The sequence below is a fragment of the Dermacentor silvarum genome, chromosome 10 (assembly GCF_013339745.2).
Source record: "Dermacentor silvarum isolate Dsil-2018 chromosome 10, BIME_Dsil_1.4, whole genome shotgun sequence".
Classification (NCBI taxonomy): Eukaryota; Metazoa; Arthropoda; class Arachnida; order Ixodida; family Ixodidae; genus Dermacentor; species Dermacentor silvarum.
This window is the reverse complement of record NC_051163.1, coordinates 89352090-89363748: the sequence shown is the minus strand read 5'-3', so window position 1 is coordinate 89363748 and position 11659 is coordinate 89352090. Positions and strand designations below refer to the sequence as shown.

General features: G+C 47.4%; 1 protein-coding gene across 1 annotated transcript; it reads right to left on the bottom strand.

The window, feature by feature from the left end:
- Nucleotides 1–1676: 1676 nt before the first annotated feature.
- Nucleotides 1677–10039, bottom strand: LOC125941069 (uncharacterized). The gene is made up of 4 exons (XM_049657990.1): nt 10021–10039; nt 9791–9935; nt 5188–5457; nt 1677–2283 (listed from the first exon to the last, which is right to left on the bottom strand). Exons 1-4 carry the CDS (start codon nt 10037–10039, stop codon nt 1965–1967), a joined length of 753 nt encoding a protein of 250 aa, XP_049513947.1. The 3' UTR covers nt 1677–1964.
- Nucleotides 10040–11659: the final 1620 nt, after the last annotated feature.

Below are 11659 nucleotides of genomic sequence, written 5' to 3'. Positions count from 1 at the left end.
GTCGGCATTTGCTGATATTGCATGGGATAGACAGCATGATTTTATGACATGGTTAAATGCCATAAGGGATGTCATGTCATTAGACATGAGAGTAACATCAGTGCCTCCATTTCTTTCCCAAATAATTTAGTGGCTCCGAACCGGTATTCAATAAAGTTCCTCCGCTCAAGACTTCATCTATACTCAAGAACGTGGCCGGCACTGCTATTCATGCGACAATTGAATAATTGATCGTTCGATTGATTGCTTGTTTGTATTGATTGATTGATTGAATTTATTTATTTGTCGCTGGGCTTCAGTATGACTCTACAGTTATTCCTGAGCGCCAATTTTGTTACCGGGTGCTTTGAATGTCTGACGGAAGGCATTCGTGTGAGAGTGCGTTTTTAAACAACCTCTCGCTGTGGCTTCTTCCAGCGGCTTATTCTTTGGAAGGGTGGTGGTGTACTCAATTCGGTGGAATCAGCGATCTTTTATGAAAGGGAGATAAGATTAGGCTACCTGAAAGTCCTTGCAATACTGAGTAACTGGTAGCCATTTGCCTTGTGTCCCAGTCAAGATGATCAAAGGAAAAAATATTTAAAACCACAATGCAAGATACGATCGTAAAACCTACGGTGTTCGGTCATCATTCTGATAACCAAACACCGTAGGTCTTCAGATCGCATCTTGCACCATGTTTTCTAACCTATTTTTTTTTTTTGCGTTGAACGGTTAGGCTAACGTTAACCGGGACACCCTAAAGAAGGCGAAGGGTGGGAAACTCGCTTTCTGGTTTTCAGTTACAGTTTATCCGGCAACGGAAAGTAATGTACCGAAAGATTGTACCAAAATGCCCGATAGAGCAAGAACACGTCAAATTTCTATGTAAACAAGGTAAATAAACGGCGTTGAAAAGAAAATTCGGCACATTTCCGGCCGGGAGAGAATCGAACCCGGGCCTCAGGGGTGCGAAACGAGCACGATTTCCCGACGCCACAGCAGCTCCATGGTTTCGGCTAAATAAAGGTGGGCCTAGTGCGTGCGTCATTGCACACGTCACGTCACAGCCATCTGACTGGCTAAAGGTGGTGCCTAGTGCGTGCGTCATTTGGACAAGTGCCGATGCGGACAATGGGAAGGAGGTGGCGCCACGTCGTGAGCGCATAAAATGATAACGTTCCGAGGGCTACAAACGGTATAATGCTTTCGCATTACCACACGTAAGCAGTCTTAGGTGTCTCTGCCGAAGTCTTTATTTGACCTCTAGTCTGTACTTCAAACGTCCAAAGATAAATCGTGTCATTTTTAAAGGGAAAGCAAAGGAAAATATTAAGCCGAGTCAGAACAACAAAGTTATCGTCTATCGGTATATAATGTTCTTCTAATCATTTGTTGCGTAAGATAATTCCATTGAAGGTGCCAGTGCTGCTCCTAAATTTAAATCGCCCGCGCCAAGACCGCACAAGTTTACGTAATATTCCCCACGTGACTTTATTCTAAGTCGCCTTCTGTGTCCGGCTTTGGCGACTTCGCATGACATGTACTGTAACCCAAAATAGCTGGCGCAATTCAATTTTTTTTAGGTTAGTAATTTTTTTTACCTCGCAACAGCTTTCTTCTCGCTTCGAATGAGGATGTTACTATTACAGAAGCCGAACACTTCAATCTCTAGCACGACCCTATATTTTCTTTTCGTGTGCCCGCAAAACAGAATCGTTATTCCGAACGTCGGGGTTTGGTCGTGTGTGAGCGGTTGCTAATGCACAATAATAACTGCGACATTTCGTGTTAAAATGTAAATGCCATAAATAACGAAATCACAAAATTACGAATTCATTGCATTCACCGTTAGGAACGTATTTGAAATGATAAATGTACAAGAAAACGAAAAGCCCCTGAACGCGCAACAACTTTTGCAAAAACTACCAATCAACATACCACATAGAGCAATAAGTTGCCACTAGTCCGGCTTTCCCAATGTTTCAGAAGAATAACCATTCCTTTTTGAGAAAGTGCGGGCCATCGCCGAGTGTTTCTCTGCGCGCCGAACATTTAAAAGAACGGCGCTCATATGTCGAAGCTCCACTCGTCGAAACCAGTGTCGTGCTGTTCGCAGTCCTGCGTTCCGGACTGCCAAGGCACAGCACCTCTTCGACGAAGGGCTGAGTGTCCCTGTCGAAGGCAGTGACATTATCCAAGGTCGTGTTCAGGGGTCGGTGCCAGGAAGTGATGTTGTAGACTAACCCGTCCAGCTGCGCCAGCGGCACTTGGGCGGCCATCTTCCTGATCTCCCGGTATTCCCTGCGTAGCGACGCGTATACGCCGCACGTTGCAAGAAAGCAATCAGGGTTGTGATTGTGGGCTTCATCGTACGTACATCCTCCTCACTATTTTTCGCGTAGTATCGACCGAACACGTGACCTCTGAGACGCAGCGTATTGGCTAAGAGCGATTGGTTCACGGTAGTCTTTAATCGTAGCGCACTCGTTGCCGTAGCTGCGCTGCCATAGCTCCTCTGCAGACAGAGTAGGAGCACTAAAACCTGCCGCGCGCTCTGACGTATCCATCATGCGTTGAACCGATAATTTTGGCGTCACTCCTGTTGCTCGATGCTGTCTTGTAATATTTTACAGACGATAGTCTTTCTTCGGCTACTTAAACGCGAAAAACTTTGTCTGTCTGCCACTCGATTCAACCGGCCGACCAAAACCAACCAAGCTACTAGCACTCGTGGCGCGGGGTCACACAGGTCAACATTATACAGCGCAAAGGAAACCTAAGGCCTATTTGAGGCAAAATATATGTACATAACCGTGATCCGCAGCGTTCATTCAATTAAAAATACACATTGGACTGGTTTTCGCGTTAGTAAATGAAAAATCAAACCGTTGGAAATGATGTCGAAGAGACGCTACGCGTTAAAAACAAGCCGACTCAAGCCGCGGCTCTGTAGGCGGCTTTAGCTAACAGTAATGAAAGGTCTCAACAGATGGCACGAGAGCAGGGTGAACGCGGGAAATTTGAATTGAATTAAGCAAAAGCTCCATTGCATCCATCATGGGATGAGTGAGAGGAGAGGGGAAGAGCGTGAGTGGTGGGAGGGAAGAGAGGAGAGGGTGTTACGTATCAGGGGCGGCAGAAGGCTATCGTCTTTCGACGTCATTTGCAGCGAAGCAAGCAGATATGTGGCCAATTCTTCTTCCTCCATGTAACCGAAGACCGGACGCTCACACCACAATGCCGCCAACCCAGTTCGCCCCTCGGCTCTCGTCACCACAGGTCTTGTTTCTCGCATACTCTTTTCCCCCAAGGCGTTGACACGTGCTCCCTAAAAGACTGCAGGAAAGAGCGGCCCTTCCTCGCTACAATCACTTTCTATCTCTCTCTCGAGTCTCCAAAGCCACTTACGTGAGACGCTCAGCAACTAGGCCTCCCTCGCTAGGAAGGAGGGAGCCGCGAAGTGGGCATCATGCTAGGCGGCCCACTGACCAAGTAAAAGAGTATTCAGAAAGCATTGGGATACTTAAGCGCTGCTTGCGGCACGCTCAAGACGATTAAGCGTTGTTCGCCCAAGAGCTTGTGCTACTACAAAGGCGTCCGGAGCAGTGCAACCAGAATATTGACGCCGAAGAAGAACAGGACACTCAAACAGTGCTGTGGTTGTGTCCCTTTCTTACACTGCGTCTTTGTACTATAGTTTCGCTAGTCTGGACGCCTTCGTGACGGCATACGGCGAGCGCGTTTCACACTTACAATTGTGTCTAACTCATCCTGCATTAGTTAAGCCTAATGCAGGATGAGTTAATAAAAGGACTTGCTGTGGGCCTTGTCAGTGTACAGTTGAGGTATTAAGGAAGCGCCGACACACATGCGTGCGCACGCGCACAACATATATACAGGCAGCGTACACAACACACATGGTCACACTAGAAAAGAAAAATGGACAGATGTCTTCAGTGGACATAAGCTGATGATACTGATAACGATTACGTCTTCTGAAGCTTTCGCTTCACTTACTTAGGCTTACTTTAGGCTTAGGGCGCATTCACACTTGCGACTAGACGACCTCCCGCGACCGATTGCGACTGGCCAACAGAAAGCGACTCAGGACGAACGATCTTCACACTGACAAATGCGACCCACGAGTCGCTAAAATTAACCGAAATGTCTCGCGATATGCTGTTCACGTCTGCTTGCAATGTCATGTCCGCGTAAATTAAGCGTCAGCGTATACGGACGTCCTGTTGCTTCGCATCTGATTGGCTCAGCTGTTCTGCGACTGCGGTCGCGCGACTAAAAAATCGAGCAGCGAGCGACTGGCCCGAAACGGTCGCCTTTCGAGAAAAGCGACTATTTGCGATTGCTTGCGACTGGTCGCTTTGCGACTAACTTGATCGCGCGACGTCGCCTAGTCGCAAGTGTGAATTGGCCCTAGACTCCCCTTAGACTTACAGTTAGACTGACCGATCCTCAGTCATCTGTATAAACTTTGTTAATTTAGGCTTATATCATATATTCCTCCGTAGTGCCAATTAAAGAAGTTTGTATTAGTTCAGCGGCACTTAGCACGGCTTGTTGGGTGAGTATTGTTGTTAAGGCCAGATGCAGCCATGACTACGATCCACTGCCACCTGTTTCGGTCACCACTAACAGTCAAGACTTTATTGACGATCCTGCCTACAGGCAACATACCAAATAAAAAATTCTTGACCGAGTTTCGATATTGAGTACGAAGCTCCTGGCTAATTGTCTTCGGCCCACACTGAATGACAGGCAGCAAGCGTCATTTGTTGGGTTAGATCACGAACACAGGATGAGGAAGAAGTTTGACACGTTACTCGCTTTCTTTCAAAAACCCCTCAGATGAGACAGACAGATGCAAAATCTCAGGCTGCAGTGGTGTGACACACATGATGTAAAAGATGCAATGTACACGTACGGTTCACTTATGACGAAAGCTGTCTGTACAGGTTCAAAACGAATCCGTGGGTATCTTTGGCTGAACCCCACTTTCAGTTTTCGACCTCGTATTGCCCCCTCATTCTGGAAAATATTTCCCAAAATGTTTTTTTTTTGTTTTGGTTGTTTATGCTTATGTTCGATGTATTTTGCACATTTAGATAGAATATAGACATTTTATGTGTGTTGTTTCTATGTGCCGTCATGAAAGGGTTAACATAAGGGCTGAGCGTTCACACTGCTCACTTTGCGAAGGCCCTCCAGACGGCGCGACTGGTCTCTCGCCAAATGTACCGGATGCCGGCGATGTAGAGCGTGAGCCCAACGTCACCGTTGCGAAGGAAAGCGCCCAAGTCCTGCTGCAACGAGGCACGGTTCAGCGTGGGAACAGCCGCAAACTCGGGGCTGTCGAGCAGCGCAAACAGCAGGCTCCAAAGCTGCGAGTCGTAGAGGGTGCGTGACAGCGACGCCACGTTGTAGAAGGGCAGCAGCGCACCCTGCTCGAAATATCCAATCCTGGAAAGAACAGGCGAGCGCGAGAGACTGAGAGGGCGCTTACAAAAGACAGTATAGTGGTGATTTACAAAAACGAAAAAAAAGACAAGAAATGCGGAGAGAAATGTTTTTGTATAACGCTAACGCTAGTGCCTTGCTTCTCTGCCTAAGTTGAGCGCCTCAGGACAGGGACATAACCGAAAAAATAGTGGCAACCTGTTCGCGATACCTAAAAAAATATTACACGCAGAATCTCCTGTGGAAGTTATCTAAATCATGCGGAAGCATTTGCTACAATTTACCTGCTGTTTCGTCATCGTATGCTGCTGCGTTTGATATGATCGCGGGGAAGCACCGCGAAAGAATCGTGAATGGTAGAAAGGCGGTTGTAACACCAAATTTAACTGAGACTAGCGTGGTACGACGAAGAGACGAGTGGTAGCGATCTTCACTCATGTCTACCACTCATGTCATACTTCACTCATGTCATATGTTCACTCATGTCATATGATGGTGCGTTTGGATGACGCCGTTGCTTCGTGGAAGATGAGAACCGGCTGATGCGTGCTGTAGTACGTGACGTAATTGAACAGTGCCACGTTTGGTAGACCTTGTACGTGGACATGGTCGACGACGCTGCCTCCTCTCGATGCGAAGCGTTATCAACGGTGATCAACCGCACTCCGGCAGCGGCTGCGTGTGGCGCGGCCACGCGGGCCCTATCTTGAAAGCGATCTGCGATGGGGACAGAGCGCGCCGAATGCTGACACCTTCGAGTGCACTGTGTTCTCGCCGCTTAGTTCGCGTTGAAACGAGAGGCAGCACGAAGGACAATTTGCTCGCTGCTGTAGGCCCTATCTTGAAAGCGAGCGTCTTACGTGACGGATGGACGGGAGGATGGACGGACGAGTTTCCTCGTCGGCTAGCATAAAAATGCTTGCGCATTTAAAGCCTGGACATGGCTTGTCCCATTGCAATAACATGCAAAGGTTATTGCAATGGGACAAGCCATGTCCAGGCTTTAAATGCGCAAGCATTTGCCATGTCCAGAAAGGTGGTCCAGAAAGCCATGTCCAGAAAGGTGGTCGGTCCCTACGGCTCTAGCCAGAGCCGTAGGGACCGAGCACCTTTCTGAAGCCCTCGTTTTCGAAGCTAGTGGGAGCACTGGCTGGTTGGCGGTGGAGTTGCGATTGGAGTATTGGTGAAACAAAAAAAAAGGCAGGGGAGAGATAGTCATAAGATTGTCACGGGCATAGGAAACTTAAACGAGATAAAGCGCGGGCTGAAAATGAAAAATTCAACTGCCGCCACCTATTATCTGAGAAGTACTGTATGCAAAAATACAACAGCAAATATAGCAGAAAATGTGGCGACAAGTAGTGTAGAAACTTTCCATTCTCAAAATATATTGAAAGGCTTTTCACAAAGATTCGCACACATTTTGCACTAAAAATGACGAGCAGTGATAAAAAGCAGTCCACCGAGCATTATTCCCTTACCGAATAGATGTGTGGTGCCGGAGAGCAAGACAATATGTGTCCATTTGGTTCATGTGGCCTGAACTGGTCGCGCATGCTGATAAGCGCCACCAGAGGGCGATCAACGACAAGACGTATTGGAGAGATGCAGAAGCTGCGCTTGGACTCATAGCAGTCATGTTAGCAGAAAAAAATATAATGATAAAAGGGACCGCTCAGTCTAACAGCATCGAAAAAGTTCAAAGTAGCTGTAGCATACGGCTGAAGAGGATGAAGACGAAAGCCTGCGCGCTCCCGAGACAGTCGTTCAGCTACTTGACATTCCCATTTAGAATGCGTTGTTTCTTCCTATTACTTGTTTTCTCCCAATAAAGGTCGTGGGTTCGAGTGCCTTAATTATCTATATCTTGATTAACTGTGCCTTACTTCACTTTACCTTAAGTAACTACAAAAGTCGTGAGTTTACCTCCCACAAATGGTCGTGGGTTTGACTCCCCCCAAAGGTCGTAGGCTCGAGTGCCTTAACTCTATCTTAATTAAAGTAGAGCTAATTAAGGCACTAGAACTCACGACCTTTGTTAGTGGTACTACAGTGGCACCATGTGACATAGTGGCCCCATGAATTTTGGTGCCAACGCCTAGCATCGGATTGTTATTAAGGCTTTCGCCTTAATTACACGCCCATTTCACGACAGTGAAGACTTTAAGGAGTCAGGGAGGAATTTCCTTGCGACCATTTTGCTGTTTGCGGTGTGTGTGTCCCGATCCAGGGACAGCCGGTAAACTGCCAAATGGCATGCCGGTGTGGGATTCGAACTGGCAGCCAGCAGCGTGCACGAAAAGCCGACTGTGGCGATGAAGCATGGACCTAGGGGCAACCCTAGTCGCAAGCAATTCTTCAGTGTTCTGCGTAGTTTAGTAAAGAATTATGAAGAACCAAGCCCGGTCTCCATCCAATAATGCGTTTACCATGCTTGGGGAGGTGGTTATTAAAGCGAAGGCCTTATATGTCTCATCTTTCAGTCGATCTTCAAAGTCCTTGAGCGAAAACGCGTCGACTCTACGCGAAAGGTACAAAAAGTCACGTGGTCACAGAGGCGCTCACGTGTCACTTCTCGCGCGTTCGTCGTCTTCTTCCACAGCTGGCCCCGATGCTGTTCATCATGCCAAAAAAGGCAAAGTTAATTAAGATAGAGTTAATTCAGGCACTCAAAGCCACGACCGTCGGTGGGAGTCGAACCCTCGACTTTCTGTGGGAGTCGGACCCACCACCTCTTATGTTAAGGCGAATTAAGGCACAGTATATAATATAAAGTTCGTTAAGGCCCTCAAACCTACAACACTTGGAGCTAATTAGGGCGAGGTTAATTAAGGCACATATTATTAAGTTAGTGTCAATTAAGGCACTTTGGTGGGAGAAAACAAGTGTTAAGAAGTAACAACGCATTCGAATGAGAATGTAAAGTAATTTAATGAATGTCTCTTGAGCGCGCTGGCTTTCGCCTTCACCCTCTTTGGCATATGCTAAAGTGACTGTCAATTTTTCAATATTATGCGTAGTTTAAGAAAATTATGAAGAACCAACCCAGTAGCTATCCAAGAATGCGTTTAGCATCGTTTGGGAGGTGGTTATATTTGTGGTACCATGTAGCACTATGTGCTATGGGTGGCACTCCCCTTACCAGCGTGCCGTACACGTATGGCGGAAGCCGAAAGGTGCTTCGAGCGCCACTTCCCCAATGACCAATTCATTACCCGGTGTATAGCGTCGGCAACCGCCTCTGGCCCCGACCACAAGCGCGGTGTCTCAAACAACAGCGTCTGCGTCTTCGACCATAAGCGCACTGTCTCAGTGACAAAGTCTCAAAACACTAGCTGTCACTAGTGAATAATTGCGAGAACGCTCCCTTTACCAGCAGTACCAGCGGCTGCTGGTACCATCGCACGCTGGTATACTGTTGGTGCCGATGATAAAAACGTTCTAGCGTTCTACTGGTAGCTGCGCGCGGTTTTTTCCGCTGTAAACGTAACGTGTAATGAAAATAATTACACGGTTGCAAGAAACCGCGGTTAGGTTCCACAGAAATGTTAAGTGCTTATAAAAGTTGTCGCAGTTTCACCTGAAAGGCGAAGCATCAATTGCGATAGCAAATTTGTAGAGAGCTATATGGAGTAATGATATTAGCTTTATAAGCTGTATAAACTTGGACATGCAGCAGCACCGGCAACACGCAGAACTGTTGTCGACGCCGTCGGCGTTTAGCCCGCGTTCGCTCAAAATGCGTGCGGCGTTGGTGACTGTTGCCGGAGCCTCTGATATAAATAGGCACTTGGTGCCGCAGCTAAACGTCGCCTCCCTTCCCTCCCCTCCCTCCCCCACGGCCTCTCGCGCGTCGGAAGAAGGCGCGTTTGCTCTACATATATGATGATTGTAAAGGAGGAAAGAGACGCCTACTTCTGCAGCCCTTAAGCGAGCACGGCGCAGAGCGCGCGTTTGTTCTCCGCCGTGCGTTCACTCCCCGTGAAAGCGCGCGCCCCTCGCGCCCTTTCACTCGCACATACAGCGTTCGGCGCGCGGCGACGATTTGGCGCTGAGCCGTGCTCCCTCAAGGGCTGCAGAAGATAGCGCCAACCTTTCCCTTTCCCTCAAGAACCACTTATCATCGGCGACGATTTCATCTCCATTGACGTCATACGGAACCTCACGGCGACGGCGACGGCGACGGCGACGCCGATGCCGACGGCAGAAATCTGCTTTTGAGTGTCCATATAATTGCTATCGCAATAAAAGAAAAAAAAGGAGGCCTTTTGTATTTTGCTTGGGGGGCAGTGTACATGAGATTACTAGTGCGTTGCGTTCTCCTCTGTGTACGTACTTCGTAACGGTGTTGAGGTCTCCGATGAGCATTCGGCGCTCTAGCCGTTTCACCGTGCCGTTCAGGTATATCCACGCTGGCAGGAACGGTATCACCCAGGTATCGTTGACGTTCACGAAAGTGCTGTTGAAGTACCCCTGCCGTACTGTCACCAGAGTTTTCTCCGTTTCACCATTCGTCAACTGCACATGCGCCAGGAGAACGCGGGTGAGAGACGCAAACAAACTTACCCCGTATCGTGAAATGCATCTTAACTTTAAATTCATGCTTCACGTGACCTAATTAACGCCCACGACACTGATTGAGTATCCTTCGGCACGTTAACGACAGACGCCATTTAGATCATGTCAATAATGGAGTTCTAGTTAAGATGCATTTCCGAATACTGGGGTTATATTAATACGAGATTTGTTATCACTGATAGTTTGGCTAATTCATCCGTTGTCGGAAACTGTCGTGCTGAGGATAGCTTTTAGCGTCGGAATGCGTTCACCGCTCTTGCCCCGTTATTCTCGTCAGCGTTCACCTGTTATTTCCTAGATAACCAGGAACGAAAAAACAAATATTGCCTGTGCACAGTGGTAGAACTTTAATTCAGAATGCTTCTATTTCACATACAATATCTTTTTTTTTCTTTTTTTCTCTGTGGTAAGGCAACGTTAACATGAACTACATGTGGCGTCGTCTCTTCTTGCGTTTTCAAGAAGCAGCATCGAAATGGGTCGCAGTGCTTTCGCAACTAAGTTATTAGTGGCAGTAAAATAATTCAATTAAATTGGCGGATTTTTTATGCCATAAGTTCAAATTCAAGTGCACAAAAGTTGCGCGGAATATCGAACCGTGGGATTCGTGCAATGACGCCTTCGCTGCCACACTGCGTGTGAGTGTCATCCTTGAACTGTCACATTCTCAGTCAACGGGGGGTACCTTGAAGCGACAGCCATTATGGACAATTTCATGGGATACGAATATGCAGGACGTTATGAACGTAATCGTTATGAGCCGCAGGCCTCAAGAAAGATCACCGCCATATATAATATTTGATAGGGAACCTAGAATGTAATTAAGGGTCTGTTGTCCACCAGCCGAGTTCTCTGTCCAACAGCTAAGCTATCTGGTCGAAACGTGCAATAGAATACTCTGCAGTAAGTGTGAGTGTTCAGTGCTACAAAGAAAACTTAATACTAAATTTTCGTGCTTCGACTCGCCTACTGCTTATTGAAGCTTAACGTCTCTAGGTGTAAAAGCATACACTGTACGGGGATTTCTGTGTCTCGAATCTTGCTACCGATGCTCAATAACACATCACTGGCAGCGAACACTTAACAGTGAGAGCAGTTTAGTGTTCTAAAGCGGGTTTGCTTCGTCCATCCGTTCGTCTGTCTGTCTGTCCATTCCGTTATACTGACGACGACCGTTCTTACAGTCAGTTATGTCACTTTGTAGTCGTCAGACCGCTTCCTCACCCTTAAGGCTCATTCACACTAGGCCGACATGACGCCGATTTTGTCTGCCGACTGTTGGCGACAGCAGTTTATAGGATGGAAAACGCTGTCGCCAATAGTCGCCAGACGAAAGTCGGTGTCGTGTCCGCCTAGTGTGAATGAGCTTCTAGCATTACCACTGCACTGGGGCGAAAACAGACATTCCTTTTTTTTGTTTGTTTTAGCGTGTCAGTTCGGTACATTCAGTACACTGTATGCACTCCGATAATTCAGACCCCATCTAACCGGCTTACTTAGAACTCGATCGTTAGCCGAAGTTATGTTATCACAATATCGTCCAAGCTGAGAGCAGGGCGATTTGGTACGGTTACATCTTAACAAAATAAATGACGCAGTTTCACCTGAAAGGCGAAGCATCAATTGC

What these genes read in the sequence shown, in the direction of transcription:
- LOC125941069 (XM_049657990.1), bottom strand. An exon ending in GACCTCAACACCGTTACGAA is followed by an intron (nt 5,458 to 9,790) that starts GTACGTACACAG and finishes TGTTCTTTCCAG; the next exon opens with GATTGGATATTTCGAGCAGG. An exon ending in GTCTGGAGGGCCTTCGCAAA is followed by an intron (nt 2,284 to 5,187) that starts GTGAGCAGTGTG and finishes GTCGCTACGCAG; the next exon opens with GGAATACCGGGAGATCAGGA.